The 21,206-nt window shown below is 37.9% G+C and overlaps 3 protein-coding genes across 3 annotated transcripts; all 3 read right to left on the reverse strand.

Annotated features, from left to right (window-relative positions):
• Window positions 1-1,429: 1,429 nt before the first annotated feature.
• On the reverse strand, window positions 1,430-4,641 carry LOC103455638 (probable inactive receptor kinase At1g48480). The gene is made up of 2 exons (XM_008395213.4): window positions 2,965-4,641; window positions 1,430-2,425 (listed from the first exon to the last, which is right to left on the reverse strand). The coding sequence occupies exons 1-2, from the start codon at window positions 4,298-4,300 to the stop codon at window positions 1,806-1,808; spliced, it is 1,956 nt and encodes a 651-aa protein (XP_008393435.1). The 5' UTR covers window positions 4,301-4,641; the 3' UTR covers window positions 1,430-1,805.
• A 10,024-nt stretch (window positions 4,642-14,665) lies between these two features.
• LOC103455637 (large ribosomal subunit protein eL42) lies at window positions 14,666-16,383 on the reverse strand. Its single transcript, XM_008395211.3, has 4 exons — window positions 16,163-16,383; window positions 15,207-15,386; window positions 14,978-15,052; window positions 14,666-14,890 (listed from the first exon to the last, which is right to left on the reverse strand). Exons 1-4 carry the CDS (start codon window positions 16,163-16,165, stop codon window positions 14,831-14,833), a joined length of 318 nt encoding a protein of 105 aa, XP_008393433.1. The 5' UTR covers window positions 16,166-16,383; the 3' UTR covers window positions 14,666-14,830.
• A 259-nt stretch (window positions 16,384-16,642) lies between these two features.
• On the reverse strand, window positions 16,643-20,573 carry LOC103455636 (uncharacterized). Its single transcript, XM_008395210.4, has 11 exons — window positions 20,143-20,573; window positions 19,767-19,829; window positions 19,467-19,562; window positions 19,205-19,329; window positions 18,914-19,109; window positions 18,133-18,308; window positions 17,707-17,836; window positions 17,449-17,609; window positions 17,230-17,312; window positions 17,055-17,154; window positions 16,643-16,967 (listed from the first exon to the last, which is right to left on the reverse strand). Exons 1-11 carry the CDS (start codon window positions 20,440-20,442, stop codon window positions 16,748-16,750), a joined length of 1,650 nt encoding a protein of 549 aa, XP_008393432.2. The 5' UTR covers window positions 20,443-20,573; the 3' UTR covers window positions 16,643-16,747.
• Between the last annotated feature and the right edge of the window lie 633 nt (window positions 20,574-21,206).

Consider the following 21,206-nt stretch of genomic DNA (forward strand, 5'->3'; position numbering starts at 1 on the left):
CTGTGCATGAATAGTAATCTATCCGTTTTTTTTTATATGAATAATAATCTATCTGATTTTTCTTTGGATAAATATTAACGAACTATTGATGTGGACCATCCATATGTTATATTACAACAATTTTGACTTTTATTTGGAGAATATCCATTGCAAACGATTCAAGCATTTTGTGAAAAATGCATGAGCATTAAGGAAAGGGTAGTGTAATTCAAATATTATTTTTTACCTTTCACACCTCTTATTTATTGGTTGTTAGACAAAATGAAGTAAAGAGAAATAAATGACAAAAATTAATAGGGGTGTATGAAATGTAAAAATGAGTGTGTATAGCACTATTCTATGGAAAAGTTCTAATCCAATTTGAGGGCTTGTCGTCTATTGAGAATACAATTTTTTTGTGAATTTTGAAAGATTAATGGAGCACATCAATTTTTCAGATGTGTATTAAAAAAAATTATTCTTTAGGACATAATAGAAGCGTGGTTATTTTTTTACATAATGTTGCATATTTGTGAAAAAGTCGATTTTCAAATGTAGACAATGAAAAAAGACATTTAGTTTCAAGTAAGTAGAAGTAATGTTACACTTATCATCTATTTGTATTATCGTTCTAACAGAAGTACGGCCTACCTAGTCTCATCTATATTAAAAAAATTATACAAATAATAATACAAATATATGATAAAAATAATATATTTTTTTTTGTACGAAATGAATAACTGATACGTAAAAATCATCGGGAATATCCCAAAAAAGGTTATTAATTGGTCAAAATTGGGATTAGAGAAAAAGGTTTTAACTGTATAGATTATTCATAGTACACCCAAAAAAGCTTCAGGACAGGACAGCACAAGCCCAGGACAAAAATATCCCATACTTTGGAAAAAACCAAAATTTTGTTTACTCTCATGTATTGAAGGCTAGTTAATTGTTATGCACCACATTTTAATGAAAAGAGGACCTTGGATGCCAACAAAATCTAACCACAACCAAGGGCCACTCCATCACTCTTGTCTCCTCTCTTTTTACACTTCCTCCTCCACTTCAATGCATTAGTTTGGTCCACCACCAAGCTTCATCATCACCACAAAACCTCGAATAAAACGTAATGATATCTCAGATCATTCACACACTGTTACAAAGTTTTCTTCATCCTCAATTCCATCATAAAACATCATGTTACTTTCCGTCTTTCCCGAATCCAAAATTACAAAGTTCTCTTCATCCTCGTCTTCATCACAAAGCATCGTGTTACTTTCCGTCTTTCCTTTATTCAAAATTGTTATATCATCCCATACATGTAAAGATTTTTGTAACCAGACCACGTGACGAGAAAGAGAAATATGGAGAGCGAAACAATAACCAACAAAAGTTTGCTTAATTTCATAAATCTTTCACCTAAGTATGAAAAGACATGACAACAAACACATGAAGCAACCAAAAAACATCTTAATTTCAAGTAGCTAAAACAGTTGTAATAAATGATAACAAATAAAAGACAAAGGCAAAGGTGAAGTAATAATTACATAAAACCATCATCCACCAACAACAAATGGAACAGATATCCACCTCAAAAGTGTACCTAAAAGGGCAGTAAAAAAAAAAAAGAAAAAACTAGTGCATTGGGGAACAATAGGGTGAAAAAAAAAATTAAAAAAAAATTACAGTTTGGCTCCTAAGGAAAGTGAGAGGACTTGAATTTTTGACATACAACAAAACCACCAGATGTAACACAACAAAGCAAGGAATTGCCCTGCAAATCCATGGGGGAAGATGGCCGAAGGGCTGGCCCTGAGCAACTCAACTCATCGAGAGGATACGTTGTCTAAACCACGGACAACCTCGGGCTGCTCATCTCGCAAGCTAGAACGACGTAGCTCCTCAATGCGCCTTGTCACTTCGGAGATTGAAGGGCGTTTGTCAGGATACTGAGCCGAACAATCTATTGCAAGTTGCAAGAGCTGAACCATCTCCTCCTCGACATTCTGGTACCTGAGGAGCTCAACATCGAAAACCTCTGAAGTCCACTCCTCTTTGACTATGGACTGAACCCACCTTGGGAGGTCAACTCCTTCCTCATTCAAGAGGGCATGAGTTGGGGGCTTCCCAGTAAGTAGTTCCAAGAGCAATACCCCAAAGCTATAAACATCGGCCTTTTGGGATACCTTGCGAGGATCAGTAACCTCTGGTGCCCGGTAGCCAGAAACTCGGTTGGGAGTAGATGAGGGACCAACAAGATGAGCTAGGCCGAAGTCAGAAACCCGAGCTTCATAGGACTTTGTTAGCAGGATGTTGGATGACTTGATGTTTCCATGCGAGACAGTTTGGCCTTGAGAGTGTAGGTATTCAATTCCACGGGCAGCTCCAAGGGCAATTCCGGACCTGATTTCCCAATTCAATGGGGTCCTGCCTGCTCCCTTGTTTCCTGTAGTGTCAAGATAGAACGCAAGATGGGAAGTCGAACCAAAAATCTATAAAATGGTTTTGGAATAACAGCAATTCCTGATTAATGTCGCAATATACGAAGACTATGTTGATAGCATAACTTAGATCATGCAAAACAAAGTACTAAAAAAACTGAAATTACGAAGAATGTATATATCACTAATAGATTTCAACCGTACGAGAGGAAACAAGCACGAAAATGAGTAACACGGAGTTTGTGGAGATGCAAAATTATGCATAAAAAATCCTCAGAGACAACTCAAAGAGCACATTAACATTTCTAATCTTCCAAATCGAAGTAATCATCGAGATTCGGAGAAACTAATGATGCATCAGAAGAGATCATATCCATCATCATCAAAATTCCAGCAAAGAAACAAAGAAACGACAATATAACTGGAATGGCAGAGCAACATATATATAGATATATACGTGTGTGTGTGCATATATATATATATATATATATATATATATATATATACCAATAAAGCAAGCAATCAAATAGGAAGAAACACTGACCGTGCAAAAGTGCAGATAAGCTTCCCATAGGCATGTAATCATAGACAAGAAGCTTCTCATCTCTGCTGAAATAGTAGGCCCTCAGAGGCACCAAATTTTCATGATCCTTCACTCCCACAGCTTCAATCTTTTCTTTAAACTCGCTCTCCGAAATTGTCACATCCCTCAGCCTCTTCACAGCCACCACAGTCCCAGCCTCCAGAACCGCCTTGTATGCGGTCCCGAAAGTCCCCTTCCCCAAAACCTCCGCCGAAGCTCTCAACAAGTCCTCCAGATCAAACACCCTCGCCCCATTGCCAAAAAACACCAGCTTTTTAGCACCACCGGCGCTATTGGCTTCACTTTTCCCATTCCCCACCATCGCCGCCGCCGCAGCAGCCGCCACTGAAGACCCATTTCCGTATCCCACATTTTCAGCCTCCGCGGGCAGCTTCTCGCCGGGAATCTCGACTTCCGGGTGCTTCACGGTGGCGATGTCAACGGAGCTCGTCTTCTTGCTCTTCTTCTTTCGGCAGAAAAAGATCAAAAGCATGATAATCACGAGAAAAGCCAGCACGGATCCGATCACAATACCGGCAATAGCACCACCTGAAAGCTTTCTCCTTTTGTGGTTGTCATTGATGTTTATATCTCCTCCTCCGGCAGCTCCGCCGTCTCCAGGGCAAGCATCAAGCGGACCCCCGCATAGCAAATTACCCAGAAACGAGCTTGAAGGGTAAGACTGCAACTGCTTCGGAACAGACCCGTTTAGCAAATTGCTGGATACATTGAACTGGTCGAGATTAGGAAGCTTCAGCTCTGGAATCGCTCCAGAAAGCTTGTTGCTTTCAAGATACAAAGTCCTCAGGCGGGTGAGATTGTTGAAACCCAGTGAGATCTCACCGGAAAAATTGTTGGACGCCAAGTTCAGCCTGACCAAGTCGTGTAGACTGTACAAAAACTCCGGGATTTCGCCGGAGAAAAGGTTCCCCTGCAAGTAAAGGTTACGAAGAGTAACACAGGCGGAGAGATCTGACGGCAGAGGACCTCTTAAAGCGTTGAGACGGAGACTGAGAGTGCGGAGACTGGTCAGATTTCCAAAAATGCCACTGGGAATTACGCCGGATAGAGCCACGCCGGGAAGACGAATCCCCGTGACACGGTTATTCTCACAGTTGACGCCAGCCCACGAACATGGGCTGGTCTGGTTCACATTCCAGAGCAGAGTTCGGCCGCCGACGGCGGAGCGCAGGGCCAGTAGAGCGGAGCGGTCAGAAGCCAGATCTGGTTTTGCAATGGGGAGCAAAAGCAGCAGGGAGAAGAGGAAAAGGCAAAGCCTTTGGGTTTGGGAATGCATTTTGGTGGAACCCCAGATGGCGTTTTTGGTGAATTGGGTGGGGGTGTGGATTTCTGGGGTTTTCAAAGATCATACATTGTTTTGGTTTTTGGGTTTCAGAGGAGGGGAGAGAGAGAGGAGAGAGTGTGTTTTGGGAGCTGCATTTCCTCGTTTCTTTTTGGCCCTTTTTGTTGGCCTTCTGGTTTCCCTTGAGGAGGAGAGAGAAAGAAGAGAGAGAGAGTACAGACTACAGGCTGTGAGGTAAATACTAAAAAATAGGGAAGAAAGGAGAGAGAGTAAACCCTAGCTGTATGCAGTGACAGTGAGGAGAGTGAAGGAGAAGTGGTGACCTGATGGGTGGTGTAGTCAACTGTCATTTACTCTTTTTTCTTTGCTTTTTTTGGTCTTTTGCTTTTTTTCTTTTTTTTCTTTTATTTTTATTTTTAGAAATTTTAATGAAAAACTTTCGGTACTGTTCATTTTAACAAAAAAATACATTTTTATATTTAAAAATCAATCATGATACTATTCACTTTACCCTTTATTTTATTCTTATCGTTAAAACTCAAAGTTTTCAAATTCTTTTCATTAATTTTCCTTTCATTGAGAATTTTAACGAAAAATTTTCAGTACTATACATTTTACTGGATATTTTTTAATATTTTTCTTTGTTTTCTATCCCTATAAATTACATTTTAGATGGGTTTGTTTGTTTTCTGATATTTTGTTATTTAATTTATTTAAGAAATTGGCTTTTGTGTATTTGGATTGTTTTTACAAGTGTATGGTGGATGTTAATTTTATCAATTCTTTTAACAACTTTTCCTTGTAAACGTTTTTGTTCATCAATGAATTAATTGAGAAAGTGGCAATGACAAATTTGATATTGAAGCCTCATATAGACCAAAGTAAAATTCAAATACAACAATGAGTTATATATGATTATCTTTATATTGTTACGGGGTTTAGATACGAGAATAAATGATTGAGGTTAAAAATAAAAGATTTAAATAAGAGAGTTTTAACGAAAAGTTTGCGATACTGTTCACTTTAACGAAAAACCACATTTTACACTAAAAAATCAAACCTGGTACTATTCACTTTACCCTTTATTTTGTCCCTATTGTTAAAACTCAAAGTTTTCAAGCTATTTTCATTAGTTTCCTTTTAAATAATTGTAAAAGTCAGGTTTAACAATTAAAATAATTGTAGCATTAAATGATGCATATCATTGAAATCATATCCCGAAAATCACTTTTTAAGACCCCTATATTCTGTTGTACAATAGCCTGATTATTCATTGGACATACATAATAACAAATTCCATAAACAACTTGGCACAAGCTGTTGATCGGGGTGGCATTGAACCACTCCACTCTACTTGTACATTCAACACAAAAACCAAATGTAACTCGCGTATAGATTAACTATATGTATACATTTTAGTACTGAGTTAATTATCTTATAAAATAGGTGTTTTAGAGGACTTTCCAATTGTTAAACATTGAAGTAATACCAAACGGTGTACGTTTTTTTTTTGGTTTTTTTTGTAGGTATGACAACCATATTTTTCATCAAATCTCACTTTACTTCTATACTCTATAATATTTCATTTTATTACTTGCATTTTTTCTCCGTGTCCCAATTTACTCTTTACACTCTATATTGTTTCACTATAACACATATATTCTTTCTTAATGTCCCACTTTATTCTATTTCATCAAATAAGTTAACAAAGTCGTTAATTATGCTAGGGTGACATGAACAATTTAGTTCTTTCAACTATGTTGGTGGGTTAAATCCTTACAAAACGATCCAAAAACTTTGAAATTGACTCACTAACTTTGAAGTTCAACCTTCTTTTCTTCTTTGTTTTTTGTCTTAATATGGAGAAATCAAACTCTAGTTCGAATTTAACTCACCTCTCTTTATCCATGAGTTCTACTAAATTGACATGTCATATGCTACACAACTATGAAGGAAGGATGCATGTGATATAGTATATCAGATAAAGTGAGACACGAAGTAAGAGTGTAGGTGGCAAAGCACAAAAACAAAAAAAAAAACACTCAAAACTGCATTGGATACTATTATTAGTAAAGGGCAGTGAAATAACATAAACTTTCATCCCAATTTTCAACTGAGAAAAACTGAATTTTTGTCATTTAACTTGTTCAATCACCAACAATATATTTGTCGATATTTATGATAATCAACTTGCTTTTTCCAAAAGCCAAAACTTAAAGTTGATGACAAAACAAAATGTCTATTTCCAAAGAGGTTGACGATTTGGCACTGCTTTGCTTAACTTATAATCTAATAGCTAGGCATATTGTATTTTCCCAAAAGTTTAAATATTTCTAAATCTGTGTGTTTCCGGTGTTCATTTTATATTTCTTGGGGGTAATTCCCGTTGGGTTGTCGGATATTGTAAGCAAAAGATAAAGTATCACACCAGCTTTATTATATAATCAAGATGTTATTTATTTAGCTGAAAACAAAATTAAAGTACAAAATATTATTTGAAAGATTATAATGAGAATATTTTTGCTTACCAACCTCAAGTGATGGTGAAGTTCACAATCTTATTTATTATCGTTGGATGAATTTAAATTTCATGATTAGGGGCCTAGCGCCTAGGCGGTTGTTTTAGTTTTTAATTAAATTTGTTATATTACATAGAAATAAATGTTTATTTATACTTTAAAAAAATACATCATTGTATTAGGATACATAAATTGCAAGATTGAGTGACATATAAAATATAAAGTATTAGAACATATTGAAAACATATGAAACAAAGCATATAATAAGTGTTCATCCAAGTATTCAACACTGTCTGCAAAATGAAGGGTAATGCTAGGGAGACTCAATTTTTAGACTCAATTTTGGAAACTAAAGGACATGAAAGTTGATGATTTGTTTATTGCTTAAGAGTTGATAAATGTGTTTATTTCTATTGGTGACACATCATTTAGTTTGCAAATTTAATCTCCCTAACATTACCCCAAAATGAAAGTTATCTTTTTTTCTATCTAAGTGAGAGTCATGACCTAGGTAGGTGTCTAGGCCTAGGCGGGGGCCTATGCAGGTTTAGAAGTGACACACCCCGATCCAGAGGATCCAGGTGTGTTGGCCGTCACGTGAGCGTGACGTAACCATAAGTGCGACACGGAAGCGAAACAACAACATACATAAGCAGGAATTCAAACCAAACTCTAACAGAACAACCTACTAAAATATCCGGACTAGTTATAAAGAAAACAAGTGAATTCAGAGCATAGGTTTAAGTGCAGTCAAGTAGGACTAAAATAAAAATACATCACCCTCAGGTGAGTCCTACATGACAAGAGTCTGTCAGAATGCCGGAAAAAGACCTCGAGAGCCACCAACTGCTAACTAGAACCTGGAGGGGCGCAAAACAAAATGAGTGGGTCATTAAAACCAAAGAGTTTTTCAAAACATTTCATTAAAACAATTCTAATCCCCTCACCGTAAAAACCTGTATACTTTCCCAGAAAATAGTATTTATACATATATATATACGCCACATCATAACTCAGCACATATCCATCATCATAATATCTCAGAAATGATATGCCATGTCCAAAATATAATCAGAATGCATCAATATCAATCAGGTGAAATAATAAATCAACCGGAGACCCTACAATGGTCCTGTACGGCTGATTCTAAAGCTCAACATCCAATCCAACCAGAGTCACCTCGGTGACCTGTACGGTTCAACTCTGCACGTCACTCGGAACTACATATAGTAGTCTGTACGATGACAGGTGTATAAATACGCTCTAGTGCTTCTCTCATCAATCATCGGCGCGCATAACTAAGGTCACCCACTAGTTGGAATCACATCTAGTGATCTGTACAACTAGCATGTCGGAACCCTCACATGGTCTGTACGACATCCACCTACTTGGATCCAAGACGAGCGTGCGGTGTGGTGAATAACAATATAAGCACTATCACCTAGGTGCAGGTTATGAGCTTTCAAGGCAATTCACATATATAACTCAGCTGAAATATAAATAAACTCACCTGAACGTCCACCGCGTCAATTCACATATATATGCATCAGTAATCAAACTAAATATCTCAATGATTTCATGCATGGCAATTAAATTCATAACTTCCATAAAAACGTATTTTCTGGGAAAAATAACTGTATATAGGTAATACGAAATCAAAACTGCCCACTCACTGATAAGTCGAGGGGTCGTAACCCCCGTGGCGTCCCTGGATGCGCTCGTCCTCGGGATATACGTCACCTATATGCGAAACAACTATAAAAACGTTAATTTTAAACACATCACCAATAATTCGAAATAATTTCTCATACGGTGCTCAATTTGGGTATATGAATATACCACATCGATCTACTCGACGTCACGGACGTCGCATAATTTTTAGAACAATTTTTGGACTCTCCACACGCCCTCACGCGCCGGCCAGGGCACGGCCCTACGCGCGGCCCACGCGCAGGTGCCCTAACGGAAGTCGCAGACAGCGTCAGGAATATTCCGTCAAAAGCTAACGGTTACCGTTAGGGTTAACTAACGGTTACCGTTAGGTTTAACTAACGGCGTTAGCATATTCCGTTAACTTTAACGGAATATGCCATTGTCTTCTCCGGTGACTCGCCGGTCGCCGGTGACGTCGTCGGTTTCTGGGCAAAACTTCCAATTATGGTTTCTCACTCATTTTTCAACCATTTTTCACGAAATTTGTACCAAAATGAAGCTCTAAATTCCATTACACCAATTTCAAGGTCTAAATTCCACTAAATTTTACCTGAGGTAGTTCGATAATTCGGCCAACTTTGAATTTCACGATCCCGACGTCCAAAACTTCCCAACGAACGTCCCTGAGCTTCCTTAGGACCTCCTAAAGCTCACTGTGAGCTTGGATTGTCCTAAAAATCAACCAACATAAAGTTCATGAATAGTGCCACATTTGGTCCTCGGGTTTTAAACATGAAAACGAAGGAGTTCTTACCTGAAAATGGTATCTTTGAGTTCGTAGGACACTCACGAACACGATGGTACTAATTTCCACGTCGATCCATGAAGTTTGGGGTGGTTTTGGTGTCGTTCGTACAGTTTTTGGGTGAGAGAGAGTGAGAGAGGATCGGGGTAAAGGAGAGAGAGAGTCCACGGGATAGGGAGAGAGGGATGGAGGGTTTGTGATGTCCCAAAATGATCCCCACCATCCATTTGTCTAAATCCTTAACCAACAAACAATCCAACCATTCAAAATTTTATCCAACTTCATCAATTTTTTCCAAAGAAACTTAGGAACCATGAAAATTCAAAACATATTCATACCTTAGTAACGTCGAAGGTAAAATCGTCATTTCATGCTCCCGATATATAAATCCCGGGACGGGCTGTGACAAGAAGTCCCTTCTTAATTTTCAAACAACTAAGAATTAATTGGTAGAATAGCCAACCATCTAACGCTTAGACGAAGATTTTTAAAACAATGATTATAACATACGATAATCTCATTACATGGCGGTTTTGTCCTCTCACTGAAAATTTTCTGCAAGTAAATAAATATCTCACAAAAGAAAAAAGAATTTGCCTTGTTGATTGGCTGGAGTCGGCCTTGTTTTTGTATTGTGCTACATGCTGTTATAAATTCAATTAGAGGTGCTAATTCTTAATGAACACTTGCTGGTGATGTAAAACAGATTAATCCTGATACGTATGAACTGGTTTTGGTCACTGTGAGCCGTCGGATGCATTGACATGATTGCCGCAAGAGCCACCGACGAATCATAGCGTTGGAGTGATGGGACGATATACAATACATATATATATATACACAGGTCCACGTTCGAATATATATATATGTTAAGAAAACACTAATTTTATAATTTGGTGTTGAAATAATGAAATTTTGATTAAGACCGTATATCTACCAACTCAATTATTTAATTTGTAGGTAATATATTTTGAATTATATATGGATCCACACATATTCCAAATGATATCTTGTGTAGTTGTCGTAATGGTCAATTAAATTTTGTATTATTTTCCGTAACTTTAATCAAAATCTATAGCTAGCTTTTCTGCACCTTAATGTCATTTGAGATAAGAGTTTGCCGCTAATAATTGATATAAAAGAGTATTGTTAAAACTTGTTTGATAATCATTTGATATAAGAATAAAGAAACGAATGATTAACCTAACTGACAATCCAAAAACATTTTTCCACTTATCCTTAATACTGGTTTAATATCCAGTGACTTTGTGCTAGATTATTACTTGGAAGGAAGCTTCTTATAATCTTCTTCCTTATAAAAGATTCTTATTTATATATAAGAGCTTCTGCGGCCACCCTATATTGTATGAGATAGTCTTAGTTGGACTGGATACTGGCTTTACGAATCGAATTTTCGAATATAGTTAATTAAAGAATATGAAGACAATAAGTTTTAGATTAATCTATTGTACATTGGTTGGTATTCTTAGTACGAGTCGTCGATTAATAAATCAATAACTTCGATTCATGGTGTTTGTGAAATATACGATAGTGGTTAGAAGAGACTAAAATGTCTCATTGAGTCTTTTTGGTCTCCAAAAAAACTGAATGCTATGATGAAGTCACCAACTGACTCAATTTTTAGAAAGAAAAAAAATGATTAATAATCAATAACAAACAACAATTGGTGGGTGTTTTATTTATTATTATTATTATAGAAAAACTATGTACATTTTTGTATTGGATCGCCAGGCAGAGCTGTTGAAATCGTATTCGAGTAGGAGAGTAGGACCATCTATCTAACAAACACTTTTTACGGAAGGTGCGGTGGGAGACGGATGCATGCACTTTAACTTCTCATCACTATTTTATCCATGAACTGTGTATGTATTGACACACAGGAAACTAAGAGAACCAATTATCCACCAAGTATTAGGCAACGACTAGATGTTAATCAATAGAAAATAGCCAACTACATGTTGATATGATATTCATATTCTTAATACCGAGTCAATATCATGTTGATATAATGTATCGATATATTGGTGGTACATAGTGTTTGATAAGTTGTCGATATTCCTATTTATATAGCAGTAAAACGAGATACGCCTTGGAAAGCTTCTCGTATATTTATACAGGGAGGAAGACGTCCATGCACTTTCTTGAAGGCACGTAACTATCGAATATTGGAATGTATATTATAAAAGGAGGGCCAACACAGCCAAGTTCCTCACAGCTAAGAATAATGACACAGAAATTACGTAGCTGTTTGTTTACAGAAGGAACCTCACTTGGAAAGCCAAAATTCATGTTGCATGCTTTCCCTGTGTCGGCATCTCTCTCTCTCTCTCTCACACACACACACACACACACACACACACACACACAAACACAAAAACACCAACACATGCAGAAAGAAAGAAAGAAAGAAAGAAAGAAAGAGAGAGAGAGAGATCTGCATTGCCATTTGATCAGCTTATTAAATTCCTATCTGCTATCTCCCATCTGATATCTGATTGGGAGGCCACAATATTGATCGATATTTGCATATTTCTTGCACGTAGCGCTGTACGTGTACATTTCTTCTACTGAATTAGTTGAGGCTGTTGGTCCGAAACAAAGAAAACCGCAATCTTTTGATTTAATTAAACAAAGAAAACCGCAATCTTTTGATTTAATTAGTTGGTAAATACTACGCATATATGTTTACGACACATTAAGTCATATATGTACAGCTAGCTAGCTGCAGTTACTTTCTTGCATGATTAACCATAAACGACTAATAAGTAATGAGAAATGTTAGCAATCTTCTCGATGAGAGTTCTTCTACCCTTTCTATTGTTTTTAACAATCCTGCAATGTTGTATGATGATGGAAACTATCAATTTTTTAGGTCATACATTAAAGATCATCTATGCAAACTTCTAAAGTGGATTTTTTTGATATAAACGGGACCATCAAATTATTATCCAATAATAAATAGGACCATATTTTTAGTTAAATAGAAGTAAATTTAGACAACACTAATCAAATGGTTAAACGATTGATGTTGTGTGTGTTTTTATTTTTATTTTTTATAGGATTGATTTTTAAGGGGTGACCTAGATGATAGACAATTTTAATCATCAAACAACGTTAAAGGATTATAGAGAAAAATGAGAATATACAATTAAAAAGTCTAAATGAGAACATTGCTAGCATCCCCGTAGTGACTAGGAGGGTTAATTACTTTGTAAGAAAATAAAGCTCCATTTTATGGGAGCTTACTTGCATTTCAATACTCAACAAACAAACATCTCTTTTCATGCTTATGGTTTGCTTAATTAATCAGTTACGACTAGTTAGGTTAGTCCGATTTAATTAGGTTGGTTAGATTAATTATACATTTTTCAAGAAAGTGTGAATTTTGGGAGGAAGACTGAGAAAAAGACAGCTCAAGTTTATTCACAAGAAAAGGTAACCCCTCAAAATATAGTTGGCATTAACTGAGAAATCATGAGACCATCTGTCAATCTACACATTTTGGTCATGGTCGACAGCATTTTCTGATGGATCCGGTTCTCTCCTCTTCCGTTTTCCCTCCCCTTCAGTCTCTTCTTATTTGAATGTTCATGATTTAGCCACATAAATATCGTGTGTTGACTTCTTTATAAAGAAAGAAAAACAAAGAGGAAAATGAGAGAAGAAAAGAGGGAAGGGAAGAAGATTTAGAGGGGAGAGAAAAAGACCGAGGAAAATGATACCACCTTTACTTTTGTAGCTAGCTTTTTTTGGCTTATGATATTGAAGGCCGTCCTCTCCACCTCCCATGAATTCTTTTCCTTTTTGGATTACTAGGGACATTGGAAGAAGAAAACCGAACACACTACCCCGGGTGTATGAGTACATATGCTTAATCACTTGAGTTATAAGTCTCTTATCGCTTAAGTTATTTTTTAGAGCATATATTTGATTCTATATTTCTGTAAAAGTTTTGCACAGTTATTTGAAAACTTTGATAATCTCTACCAACTAGGACAACTTTCCTGCCTAAGATTGAACCAAGAGTGAGCGATCCAAAGTTTATAAGAGTGGCACTACGAATGGCATGGTTTAAGTGACCCTACACAAGTTTTTCTCATTTTTATAGTACAGAGCAAGGTCACACCATGCTGGTGATTAGTTGGTATACATCAAATTATCCCTTTATCTGATACACACTACAAATTGCTTTGCCTTTGCAAAGCACAGATCTGATTCGTCTGCATTTGCTTTACTAAGTGGGCCAATTTAGTTCGAACGCAAAAAGAATTTAAATTCAAAGACCTTGTTTAGTTGTTTTATCATTAGCACAAACAGTCACATTAGCCTGCACGTTATATCCAAATGGAAGCCCTACCATTGTGATCATAAAAACATAAACCTTTGTATGAATAAAGTCGTGTGTTGGAGCCGAAAAGATTCGGGTCCTCCGACTATTATTTTTCGTTGTTGGGGAATTTAATATTTCTGGCGTACATCGCCATTTCATGAACATAGACTGAAAAGATTTTTAAATGTGCCCGAACTAGCAGGAGTTAGCCATATGTTATTATCAGGGAAGTGTTTTTTTGCTCAACTGTATCTAAACTTGTATAATAACATATGGTGCATGCATCCATATTCCGAACACACTGAAAATTCTCTCCATAGGCTGGACTGGCTGACCTTCCAGAGCACGGTTTTGCCACCGACAGCAGAGCACAGCGCTAGCAGGGCGGCACAGTCGGAACCCAAATCTGGTTTTGCAATGGGGAGCAAAACCAGCAGGTAGAAGAGAGAAAGGGAAAGCTTGGAATGCATTTCGGTGGTGTTTTTGGTGAATTGAGAAGGGGGCGGGGCGGCGCAGTGGGGGTTGGTTTTCCTGGGTTTTTCAAAGTTCATACAGTGTTTTGATGGTCGGGTTTCAGAGAAGGGGAGGAGATAGCTAGAAATACAAATACAAAGCTCTCGTCACACCATGCTGGTGATTAGTAAAGATAATGCTAGGAAGACCAAATTTGCAAACCAAATAATGTGTCACTAATAGGAAATAAGTATGTTAATCAACACTTTAGTAATAATTCAATCATCAACATCCATATCATTTGATATACAGAATTTAATCTTCCTAGCATTACCCGATTAGTTGATATATAGCAACATCGACGAACGCAGCGGAATAATCAGAAAAGCCTTAGACGAGCTTCTAAAACTGAAAACACACCAAAAACACAATCTCTGGAATCCACCAGATTGACTAAAACTCAAAAGTTTAATTGATCTGAAATCTGAAAGTTACAGCAAAGAACTAGGGTTTATATAGCCATCAACTCCTAATCCCATGATAACGAAATGAAAGAAAAGATCGAATTGCCATATCAATTTCAAACAGAAACTCTAACATCAATTTAAAGCAGGGAAAAGATCGTCAAGAACAATCTGATGTTTAACAGAAACCTAATAACACGGATAATTAAAACCATGATATTTGCTTTAAAGCTCCAACAAGATAGAAAAGTAACACAAAATCTGTTGGAAGTGGTAGATTTAGAAAAGAGAGGTTCCCTTCCCCTTCTTGTCTCCACCAATCTCGAAATGCTTGCACCTCTGCAGAAATCAGTGATAACAACCAACCATTAGCGAAAATCACGGTTATACACAAAAACGAGCAAATTGCACACACAATACACTAACCTTGATTGGGTGCTGGGACACATGCTTGCAACCCTGGCATTGGAGCCTCAGAACAATCTTCTTGGTAGTTTTTGCCTGTTTATAAAGTTAAACGTGATCATCATTGAGAAAACAAACAATAAGAACAGAGAAATCAATCTTGCGGAAAAAGAAATATCTAGACATTTGGTTTTCATTTATTCTTTATTTATTCCCAGTAAGAAAAGGGGGTAAGAACTCAATGCTTTACCTTCTTGTGGAACACTGGTTTGGTCTGACCTCCATAACCTGACTGCTTACGATCATAACGCCTCTTTCCCTGAGCAGCAAGGCTATCCTTTCCTTTCTTGTATTGGGTAACCTTGTGCAAGGTGTGCTTTTTGCACTCCTTGCTCTTGCAGTAGGTCTTCTTTGTTTTGGGAACGTTCACCTAACACATTACCACATTTGTAACGATCCATTATCAAACAAATCACACAGAAACACAAACTACAACAGGGATTATGCAATCTGAAAAAAAAAAAAACAAAAAACCCAATTACAGGACGCAGCATAAGAAATTACCAACCAACACCAAAATAATCACAAAAGAACAGTTTTACACGACGTGTGCAGAGCAAGAATAACTTAGACACAACAATCTAATAACCATATTCAAAAATCAGAACACACTTCACAAATCATCCCAAACACAATGAAGCGGACTTCGCGCAGTTCATTGTCAGATACGTAACTTTGCAGTCTAAGAGGCATTCATAATCCAAGGCGTGACTAATGGAGGCAACAGTGGCAGTTGGGTATCTTCATACTTATTGAGTACTCGATCACAAGCAAAACCCAATGTGCTCCGGTTCCACAGTGGGTACCGGACCACCGTGAAATCCCGGACACCCATTTTCTATTTCGGGCACTCGATAGTCATCCATAGGAAAAACACCTACAGCTTCAATTGTTACATTTTCTTCTGAGCTAGACCAAAACAAGTTTATGCCAATTTTTTTCGACGATTCAAATATCGCATCCATCATACAATCAGACTATAATCTTAACACAAATCCCAAGTTTAACCCACAAGATTAAAGCAAAGAACAACAGCAATCATCTCATAACCACTAAATACTAACAGACTCACATTGGAAAATCAAACACAGAAGCAGTAAATATATGATTAATATTGTTGTGAGAGACATAGAGAGAGAGAGGTACCATGGCGACGGCGGGTTCGTATGGAGATGACTCTGCAGTGGAGCAGAAGCGGCCTCTCAGTAGAACCCTAGAAGAGGCACTTGCGTCAGCTGTTACATGGGTTACCTTTTAGGGTTTTTGTCGATTGAACTTGGGCTCGGGTCTAGGTCCACCTCGATCAGCCCGTAAAATCACCCTGCCCACTATTTTGACTAATTTTTTAGGGTATTTGGGACTCTGTCAAGTCGTGGTGTTATTGTTTCACTCAAATAATTATAGGAGAGTGACTTTTACGTAGATTTCACTCCATAAACAAAGAATAGTACACCAGTCGCCGTGTACCCGACACAAAAACTTCTCCACTATTACGTACATCACAAAAACTAGAGTTGATTAGTGTGTTGTCTCGGTGAATTCCGAGCTCAAATCACTCTCCTCGTAAAGACTAGATGATATCCGAATTTTTTCTCGACAATCAAGACCATGAAATACAGTTGGACGAGAGAGGAAAGGGCGTAGATTGCAGGGCAAATCCTAAAATCCAATGTATAACGTTGTATGTAAAAACTACATTATAGTTAGCAACGTCAGGACTTTGTATTTCTATCAACGTTGTTCTTTTTTTGTTCTACGAGTGCGAGGAGAACCATCTTTTTGCTGTAATAAAGTGAGGTTACCGGTCTTTCCCATGACGGTACAAATACAAGTTACGACTAAAACTGTAAAAATTGATGCCATATGCAACGGATCCGGCTGGAATGAGCCCCATAATAACGGTGGCCTGTCCACGCTGACTGATGCAAATCCCTCTCCCGACTGCCTCTTCCTGCGAAATGAGCAAATGGTTAAGAGAGGCTAGTGTGTATGCAAGATGAGTTCAGAACATATAGAAAAGAACTCGACTGAGGCATACCCCAACACGCCCTTTATCGAGTCCCACAGGGATGCAGAACGTTTAGTTGCCTGGCTTGACGCATTGGTTCTATGCTTGCCAAAGTTCCTATCTCGTATCCCTGAAATAAGCATGAAATTAATCCTACTACGGTTTTTCAACTAGATAGATGTTGATAAGAGTATGAAACCTATACCGGTGCCTTTAGAAGCAGCTGAATGACCTTCTCTAGATGCTTTAAGCGAAGCCAGTTCTTCGACAAGTGCACGTTCCTTATCACTGTCATTAAAATTACAATAAATTCCAACGAAGAACAAAATGCAAGGTATTGGGATATCAAGCTGGATGCCAAGTTCAACTAATAAGTTTAAATTATAGGAAAGAAGGGAGCATAACATAGTTTAAGGATACCAACCTGATTATCTTTGGGATCAGAACATTGACAGTAAAATGATGATCTCCTCGAGAAGAAGGTCTGTTGATGTCTGGAACCCCCATGCGTCGCAACTTTACCGTCTCTCCAGGCTGAATTCCAGAAGGAATCTGAAGCTCTTTCAAGCCTTCAACAGTTTCAACCTGACGTTATATCACAATTTCCATGTCATACAACTTATACCAAATAATAGAACATTGATATTCATAGACCCTCACTGAGAGATAAAGCTAGGATTACCTTTATAACGGTCCCTAAAATGGCTTCGGTATAATCAATATTGATTTTTGAGTACAGATTGAGACCATCTCTTCGAATTCCAGCCTTTTCATCTACATGGAGTACTATGTAGACATCTCCAACTTTACCCCTGCCAAATGCAGATGACAAAGAAATTAGCGCAGAGCTTGCCTTATTATCAAGTCACATACAGCAACATTCGTGAACAAGTATAATCACACAAACTCTAAAAAGGTGTAACATAAAAGTGCATGCCATGGGTAGAGATCAGAAAACGTTGGTGTTTTATTTGGAATTTGTATCCGTCGTAAAGGTAGATTGTTTTCAAACGCATTGGATTAACAACCACTTAGGACAGAAATCAACAACTAGACTATATGAGCAAAACATATTTGACGTATGCTTAAATTGGAACTGTGTATAAACCTTTTCTTATCCAAATTCCCCTCCCCTTGAATTTGCATTGTGGCTCCATCATTAACACCGGCTGGAATGCTTATGCTCATAGCTCTTTTTGACTGCACTTGTCCTTTGCCACTGCATCTTTGGCAAGGATCAGTGATTATTCTACCATCACCACCACACTTTGAGCAGGTTGATACCTATTAATAAAAAAATATCATCTATGAAGCACATCTCTAAGACGTATAGTGTAATCTTGAAAGGATGATAGGAAGAAAGAAATCTACGGTGTCTATGTTATGAGGCTAAGAAAATTTATGCATAAGACCATCTCCAACCAAAAGGGCTAAATATAAACCCGTCTTGAATTATAGACCTGCAAAAAATTATTTTTAAATGACCAATGTCAGGCCATACTCATACACCATCTCCAACCGGAGGGGCTAAACATAGCCCCCTTAATAATTTATTAGTTTTAAGTTTATACTTTAAATTTATTGGTTAATTTGATTAAACTAACTTTGGATGTTTTTAAATCTAACTGTTGAATTTGAATCAATTATTGCATTTGAGGAGCTGGGCACCAAAAAAGGGCTAAGAGGGGCTACATTTGGCTAGCCTAATGCCCTTTTGGCTAAGTAATGGCCTGGTGGGCTCCACATAATTATAGGCTAGCCATCGGTTGGAGATAAGTTTTTGGGCAAATCAGGCCAGCTTTTGGACCTTTAGCCCTTTCGATTGGAGATGGCCTAACTGGACTTAATGCGGTTTCAATGACTTTTAATGTTAAAACAGGTCTGTTTACCTGCGAAATCATTCCAAATGGTGTTTTCTGAGTTTTCATCACCCCTCCTCTTCCTCCACAACCAGTACATGATTTTATGCCTTTATCAGATTTAGCACCTGTTCCACCGCAGTCATCACATGTCTCAACACAAGAAACTTGGATTTCTCTCTGTACCCCAAAAATGGATTCTTCAAAGCTCAAATACAGATCGTACCTGCAACATGAAAGTTAAAAGAAAAGCCAATAAAACATAAATTTATGTGCCTTCATAAAGATAATTCAACAGTACGAGTGCCGCTAGACAGTTACCGAATGTCAAGACCCTGGTTTCCCCTGTTGCTGAAATTGAAGTTCATGCCTCCTGATTCACCCCTTCCTCCAAACATCCCATCCGAACCTCCAAAGAATGTATCAAAAATGTCAAAAGGATCCACCTATTGAACGTTGATGGTTCCATTAGCATGCAGTTAAACTAGTTATTTCCTTCACTAGAAAAGCAACCAAAATTAAATTATTAAGTACAATACATGTTCCCGTGTCTGTATTACTCAGAAGACCAAGAAGATCTTACCCCTGATGGACCCATGGTTGAGGAACCATAGTCTCCCTGTAAACCTGCTTCACCAAAGCGATCATATAAAGACCTTTTCCCATCATCTGATAGGACCTACAAAGATTCTTCATTAGAATATGAATGATGGGTTCATAGAACAACAGTCAAATCAATAAATGATGATAAATGAATGAAAAAAAAAAACCATCTTGTACTGAAAATTGATACCTAAAGAACAACGGAAATGCGAAGACGAAGAGAAAAATGACAATGCAGCAACATTGAAGAAGAAAAACTAGAAATCGTAAATTGTAATACCTCATATGCAGCACTAATCTCTTTGAACTTGTCCTCAGCTCCACCGCCCTTGTCCGGATGATACTGCTCCAAGTTACAACATTTCCGACATCAAATTTCAATTCACCTTAAACTGGGATTATATTATATCATCTCCCCTATCATGCCTAATTACAACATAATTAACACCAAAATCACCGCCTTCCGGACGAAAAATCTAAAGCTTTCGCTAACCGCAACCCTTTCGAGCATATCAAGCAGCTTAAAACCAGCTTAGCTTACAGTGCTAAATTGGGTTTCGAACTATCCAACTTCAAACTTGTAAAAATCTTTTCTTTGGCTTCAATTTCTAGGCAAATAACACGCATTGTGACATTAGCAATAAGAAGTAGCTAACCTTTCGGGCGAGATTTCGATAAGCGGACTTGATCTCCTGCAGCGTGGCGGTTCTGGGGACGTTGAGAGTCTTATAGTAATCGGTTCCGGCGGCTCTGATGGCCAAACGAGCCCCGCGCGGGGGATTGGCGCGGAGGAAAGAAGCGGAATTGGGTTGGAAGATTGGGTTTTTACTTCTGGCGAAGAATGTAGAAGCGGCGGAGCTGAGGGCGGAGCAGCTCAAAGAATAGGGCGGAAGTGGAACCGCGGAGTTGGGATTTGGCGGGAAATTGGAGATGCAGGTGGTTTGGAGTACGGGCATACTTCGGTTTTTGAGATTGAAAATGGACGGTGGAGATGGTTCGATGGAGATTAGGAGGGTTTGGGGGTTTTGCAGAGGTTTTAGGGTTTAGGGATTACGCTGAAGAAGAAGTAGAAGATGGTCAGACTGTCAGAAGTCGGAATGAACAAAAGTTTGGACCCCAATTGGCAAATATTTTCACATACGACAAACAACATTGAGGCAGAAAGTCTGTTTTACCCTACTAGAGCATCAAAATAGTGGGGCATAATTGACCTTTTGTGATCCATTTGTGAACTGATCATTTGAAAGCCTCTTTTTTTTTTTTTTTTTTTTTTTTTTAATGAACTTGCAAGTTTTCACTTCAACTCAAAGCTTGCTCAATCTTGTTCTTCTGCCGCCGTATCCGCCGTGTTATAAATTGAGCAGCATTTGTATCAACGGTTTTTGTTTTTGTTTTCTTTTCTATGATGGAGGAAAGAAATTTCGGTTGGGCTATTAGTATAGCTCTCAGGTTGGGAAGGACTATCGTGAAGTAAGGTGAGACCAAAACAAACAAAGGAAAGTATCGACACTACCAAGTCCCAACCAGCAGCCCAGTGAGTGCAAACAAGTCTATCACATAATCCTTCAGTTGAGTTGCAGCATGTGAAAAATGCAGGAGGACTCATCCAAAAGTATCAGTCATATGCTACCTACTCGGATAAACATGTCTCCGACGCTACTCTCCCAGAAATTCCACCTAAGGTCAAAAGACTCAAATCTACGACAACTAGAGCTAGGTG

The sequence above is a fragment of the Malus domestica genome, chromosome 14 (assembly GCF_042453785.1).
Source record: "Malus domestica chromosome 14, GDT2T_hap1".
Lineage (NCBI taxonomy): Eukaryota > Viridiplantae > Streptophyta > Magnoliopsida > Rosales > Rosaceae > Malus > Malus domestica.